This window comes from Quercus lobata, chromosome 2, assembly GCF_001633185.2.
Source record: "Quercus lobata isolate SW786 chromosome 2, ValleyOak3.0 Primary Assembly, whole genome shotgun sequence".
Lineage (NCBI taxonomy): Eukaryota > Viridiplantae > Streptophyta > Magnoliopsida > Fagales > Fagaceae > Quercus > Quercus lobata.
This window is the reverse complement of record NC_044905.1, coordinates 58820349-58826731: the sequence shown is the minus strand read 5'-3', so window position 1 is coordinate 58826731 and position 6383 is coordinate 58820349. Positions and strand designations below refer to the sequence as shown.

Sequence of the window (6383 nt, the reverse complement as noted above, 5' to 3'; positions counted from 1 at the left end):
AAATAACAAGACTAAATCAAATTTTAGGTAAAGTTAAAATCTGCAATTTATAATTTAACCTGTAACCTGTTATAGGTCATAATTTGTTACTACTTTTAAAACTTCAGGATTTTCTTTATTTATTATTTTTAAAATCTGAAAATTATTATGCAACAGGCCAATTAACACAACAGCAGCACAGGAAACTCACTATATCAGACACCGCAGCAGCAAAACACACAATATCAAACACAAACACAGCATCCAGTAGGCATCAGATGGTTTACAACTTACAAGCAGTAGGCTTTACGTACTTGATTGTGCATTGACCACACAACACGCAAAACAGAAACAGTGTGCCATAGGCATCACTCATTCCTATTATCTTAAATGTGCATATCCTACCATTAAAAGATAGATTTATAGGTTTTTTTCCATAGATACCTTTACATGGAAAATTCTTAGGTACTCCCGGAGTATGGAGAAACGGTGCTCCCTCCTTTCATGGTAGACTTCACTATGAATTTAATGAGTAGAACCTACCATAAACGTGAGAGGAGGAAGCACTATTCTCCATATTCTAGGAGTATCTAAGAATTACTCCCTTTACACACCCATTCAATAGATGTAACTGCTATCTAACTCATTGAATAAGGAGAAATATAACACACACATAATGCAAGCATGGCAGACAATACAGCTCTTAATCATTTTTGAAAACTCACTGAAACCAAACTTCAAATCATCTAGAAGTACTAACATAAGAGTTGTGTAGCCCAAATTAGTTTAACAAAATAAACCCCTTTAATGTATAACTACAATCCAATTTGACATGATAAACTAATGTCAACACTAAGAAACTACAAATCACCAAGAAACTTTTTGTTGGCGTTTTTCTTTCAATGAGTTAAAGTTTGTTACTTACGTACAGCTCATCAGCATCCATGATTGCACAAAGTCCTGCAAGAACTAAAAATATGTAAGTGCATTCCTTTTTGTGATGTAATACCATAAGAAGATAAAAATATACTAATCAGTTTAGTAACAACGTAGAAAAAACCTACACCGAGATTTGTGGGTTTTCGGAATGTACAAATTAAGAAATACGGCAAGCCTTTAGCAAATGAACATGTGCACCAAGGTAAATGGGGGACAGAGGTAAATGTTCTAAGCAGGATACGAAGTCAGCAATTAAGATATTTTGCTACTTAACATATGAAAATTGTAAAGAGAAGACAGCGCTCTCCCAAAGAAAATCAGAGAATAGGAATATCACACAACCAAAACAAACATTTCAAAGTAAAGCCAAAGCCAACTAGACCACAAAACACATGTTTGAGTCAAGGTTTGTATCATCCCTCAACATGCTCTCATAAATATATCCCTGCTCATTACCAACCATGATTGTTTGTGATTTTATAGCAGAAGTAGATTTATTTTTTTAACAAGTAATCGGACCATTTATCGAGTTATGCTTAAAGCAAAAGGAGATAAAATAACACAAATCAGTGTAGTATCATATGGAAAAAATCTACACCAATACTTGAAGGTTTTCTGGATAAATATTAAGAAATACTCCAAGCCTTTACCACAAAGACAAGTGTACCAGGGGACCAGGGTAAATGATCTAAGCGGGTTCCAAAGCCAGCAATTGCTTAATACTAAGAAATCTAGCAAAATAACAAAGGGCGATCATGAAGAGAAGACATGTGTTCTAGAAGAAACTAAGAGAGTAGAAATATACAAAATTCTTAGTAAAAGAAACAACACAAATACAATCTATGTCATCAACGGTATAAGATGAAATAATTTTCAGCCTTTTAAATCATTGAGAAAAAGTTTCCAACTTAGGTTCTTGGTAGAAATTTTTTTTTTGGGAGTTGTGTTACGAATATGGATTGAGGTTCACCTTCAACAAGTTGGTATGGGGTGAGAGGAATGACTACAAGGAAAGGGTTCTGCCTCCAAATCAGCAAAAGTTACCTAGCAGAGAAACAACCACCCTAACAGGCAAAACAAGAAATCTCATGTAGTAGGGAAACAACCACCTAAATTTTGGGGGTTGTAAAAAAAACTAGATGCAAAAGTTAGCATTCTCCATAACAAGAGAAATATATTCAAAAACCAAAATCTGTACAACAATATCTGGCCAAGCAAAAATCACAAATTATCAATCTGAAGCACGGACGAGGCAAAATGGGTGCTGCACCCGAGTCCGATGTGGGGTGTGGCGAGCGACGCTGCTGCCCGCGTGTCAGTGCTGCTTGGGCTGATTCACGCCGGACCGGGCCAATTCACGCTGATTCGGGCTGAATCGGTCCATATCGGCCGATGCAGGCCGAACCGGCCGAAATTCAACAAAAAAAGGTGCAAAACGCACCGTTTGGCCGAAATCTTCAGGTTCTCTCTCTACACAGGGTTATACGCTGATATGGGTTTATGCTATTGTTGTTCTGTTTGAGTTTTTGTTGTTATATATGTGAAAAAAATTTGTTCTTTACACTGTTGAGTTTTGGGTATCTTAAAACTTGAGAGAGAGAGTTTTCTGAATTGGGTGGGTGATGTAAATTATGTAATGTGTATAGGTGTGAAACTGTGTAATGGAAGTGGGGTGTTTTGTACTTTCACTGCTTTGCTTTGTAGTTTGTGGAATTTGAAGGTTTATCTGAATTTCTCTCTAGATTGAAAGCCACTAACTTGAGGTAATGATACTGATAAACGTCTTTTTTGATTGTGATATGCATGGTTAATCTTTTGTCAGATTGATTTTTTTTGGTTTCTTTCTAAGGTGGAGGAGTCATGGGTTAAAATGAGAATTGGGGGGTTTTAAAATTGTATGAAATAAGTTTTGTATATTGCTTTTCTTGCTGCTGTTATTTATTTACTTACTTATGGTTGTCAATTTTATGTGAAAAAGTATGCTTAGTGGTATATTAAAAATATTTTTAGAATTTTTTTAATCGCCGCATCCTGTTGCACCCGCACCTTATTTTTTCAAAAATTGCCAAGTCCCACACCTACACCTACACCTGCACCCAAATCTGGAAACGCACCTGTGCTTCATATCATAAAACTCATTGCTTTCTTTTGATTATTGACACCAACCTCATTGCAACATTAATAAATCACTCTTATGAATCAAGGATTGATTTGTCTACCAACACGTTTTCAATTACATAAAATTAAAAAGCTAAAAAGATGCTAACTATCTATGGACTTCTAAAATTTTCCATTCCAAATAAGTGAATATATTCATCAGTGAGCTACAACAGGGCAAAACCAATTACGAAAACAGCAGCAACCAAATCTTGTAATTTTGAGACAATATTCTCAGAAAGAAAACACATCCCATTAAAACTACCATACTTGCAAAGACATTGAACTACATCCCATTAAAGCCAATGTGAAACCCCAATTCTTGCATAAGGGTCTATACTTTTGATAAGAACTTCTACTTTGTACAATTGTGTAAAAAAAATATACCAACTCATTCACAAACTATTAAAAGAGGGAAAAAGATGAACAATGGAATAAAATGGAGTCAACAAAAAAATACATCTAAGCAATTGACAGCAAGCAAAACTTTGATAAGCTATCTATCCTACATATAAATCCACTCAATTAAGGCAATCAATCAGCAAAATGAATTTATAGCATTTAAATTCATATCTAATTCATAATGAATGCCAAGTATATATGAAGAACAAAACTGATAACCATAAAAAAATAAGTATGAAAATAAAATGTACCTTGTCTGTTGTTGTTCCTCTTTCTTTCCCTTAGTAAGGATAAGGATTTGCAAGGTCAGGTTTGTCTAGCAAAACTAGACTCTCAACATAAGAATCAACAAAACTATACTTAGATCCAGTAATCCCAAGGTCCTTAACCTCTTTGGTCTCAAGGTCTTTTGAGACGAGCCGTTTTTTATGTGTTTGCAATATAGCCCCACCACTCTTCCTAAAAGCTTTTAGGCTAGGCGTTTTAACTCTGTAAAAACGTGAAGGTGGCCTCTGTGGGGGCGCTTGAGCATCTAAATTTATAATTTTGGTCCATGATGATGCATCTGAATAGTTTTTCAACACCCATATATCGGGAGTGTTAACAGAATACCCCGGTTTGAACACAGCAATGGAATTCCCAAATGCCATAATAGATACCCACTTCCAAAAGAACATATCTGAATGCTTAGGCAGTGGTATCTCGTGGAAGACCTCATCCTCCAAATCAAACACCAAAACAAAGTAGACAAATCTGATTTCTGGAGTAGTCCTGTAACAAACCAAATGCAAAGCCCCATTGACAAAAGCCTGTAGGCGTAGGTCGACAATGACGGTATCGCGAACAGCACATTTGGGACGTTCAGCCGTAGCCTCTCTCCATTTTCCAGTGGCAAGTGAGTAAACTTCAACTTCAACTTCAACTTCAACTTCGGGTGGAGATTCACCCTCGTCCTCGTGGTCATGACTATAGCCACGAGTGACAAACATCACCACCTTATAGTCATTGGTTTTGGAATCAAATCCAAACCCAACAGCCGCGGTGTAGATACCGGTAGTCAAGAAATATGGGAAAGGAAGTCTCACGTATTTTTTAACACAAGGGTTCCAGAGATAGAAATTGGGACAGTGATCGTTTAAATCATCGGCGAGGCAAATCAAGCCATTACAAGTACCAACCACTCGGAATATTCCAGAGCAGCTTTTGCGATGGAAAGGGAAGTCGTCAAACCTGGTGTATTGATCGAAATTGGTGATCATGTCGTCCCGATGTAAAGCATAAACTTCTTTTTCGTCTCCGATTGGGTCCATGTCATCGAAAGCTTCGACGAGAGGCTTAGGGCAGAGTCTGAAGAGGAGGAGGTTGTTGTTGTTGCTGGAGGAGTGGTGAAGATGGGTGGAAATAAAGGTGGGGTTTAGGATGAGGGATTTCCATGTTTTGGAGACACAGGTGCAAGTGATGATAGATTTTATGGGTAAGCGGACCAAAATGTGGGTTAGGATTTCAGGAGGAAGAGAGTCCCACAAAATTGCTTCTTCTTCTTCGGTCAAGGATTTGGAGACTTCAGGTGGTGAGTTGTCAGACATTGCTGCTATCTCCGGGGTTACTGTAAAAGCAAACCAGCGTAATTAAAAACAAAACGAGCGGACGGCAAAATAATTTTTAAATACGTGGATAATAATATGAGATTTTGTAAGACATTGCTGCTATCTGGGGTTACTGTAAAAGTAAACCAGCGTAATTTTTTTTTTTGGATGAACATAAACAAGTGTAATTAAAAACTAAAATATTGGTAGTAAAATAATTTTTAAATGTGTGAATAATATTGTGGGACTTTGTCAGATATTGCTGCTACCTACGGGGGTTACTGTAAAAGTAAACCAGCGTAATTAAAAACTAAAACATCAGGTAGCAAAATAATTTTTAAATATGTGAATGGTACCATGAAACCTAGTTTTAAAGAAAAAATTGCTAATGAAGGTATTTGTGGGTCCTGTTAACATTGCACAAAACCCACATAAAAAAACGCCCCTCTGAAAAACAAGCAAAATGCAATTTCCAAATAGAGGCTACAAAATTTCTCAAAAAAAAAAAAAAATAGAGGCTACAAAAAAAAAAAAACTATGCGTGTGAGATGAGACTTGTATATTTAAATTAAAAAAAAAAAATTTGTACAAAGGAAAGACATTCATTATAAGGAAAAAAAAAAAAAAATACAGCGTAGAGAGATGTGAGAAGAAAAAATAGTTCAAACACCAAAATAACACAATAAATAAAAATATTAAAAGGAAATACGATACACCGATTCTATCATCTATGAGTTTAGACTTCAATTATAGAACGTGTTCTCGATTACAAGAAACCTAATAATTATTAATTTTTTAATAAACCCAACAATCCGTAAATTTGTAGTGGTGAGTGAATTTAGCAATCGTAAACAAATTCTCCCAAAAAAAAAAAAAAAATTCATACCTTGAAGAAAACTTACATACCTTTTTAATGAATTAAAGCAATGTTTGTAGACAAATTTTTTACACTTCAACTGTCTATGGATGTAGAACACTTCAACTATCTATAAATATAGCACTTAAAGAACCTTCCTTGTGTATTTTCAAAACATTTATAGTTTCTAACGTGTTTCTCTTCTACTCAATTAAACCATAGGCACACCACTTTTATACAAAAAAAAGAATAGCCGCCTGACAGAAATTGTATTTCAATTAGGAATTGTAATCTTTGTAAACGTAACAAACCATTGAAAAGAGTCTTTATTTGTGAGCGGAAGTAGCTACGGACCAAAATTCTACTTCAATTAGGAATAGGAATAATAGCTCTTTGTTCATCTATTGGGAAGCTTCTGTTTGTAGTGGGTAGGAACTGGGATTGTACTTCGACTGCATGGCATA

The 6383-nt window shown here is 35.6% G+C and overlaps 1 protein-coding gene across 2 annotated transcripts; it reads right to left on the bottom strand.

Moving 5' to 3' along the window:
- Window positions 1-741: 741 nt before the first annotated feature.
- Window positions 742-5086, bottom strand: LOC115978106 (F-box/kelch-repeat protein At3g06240-like). Of its 2 annotated transcripts, none has more exons than XM_031100128.1 (2): window positions 3729-5086; window positions 742-939 (listed from the first exon to the last, which is right to left on the bottom strand). In XM_031100128.1, exon 1 carries the CDS (start codon window positions 5061-5063, stop codon window positions 3759-3761), a length of 1305 nt encoding a protein of 434 aa, XP_030955988.1. In that variant the 5' UTR covers window positions 5064-5086; the 3' UTR covers window positions 742-939; window positions 3729-3758. The 2 variants fall into 2 exon arrangements, with proteins under 2 accessions (XP_030955988.1, XP_030955989.1); XM_031100129.1 differs by having other exon boundaries at window positions 925-948.
- Between the last annotated feature and the right edge of the window lie 1297 nt (window positions 5087-6383).

Excerpts from the sequence above, each read along its gene's own strand:
- LOC115978106 (XM_031100128.1), bottom strand. The coding sequence starts at position 5,063 with ATGTCTGACAACTCACCACCTGAAGTCTCCAAATCCTTGACCGAAGAA.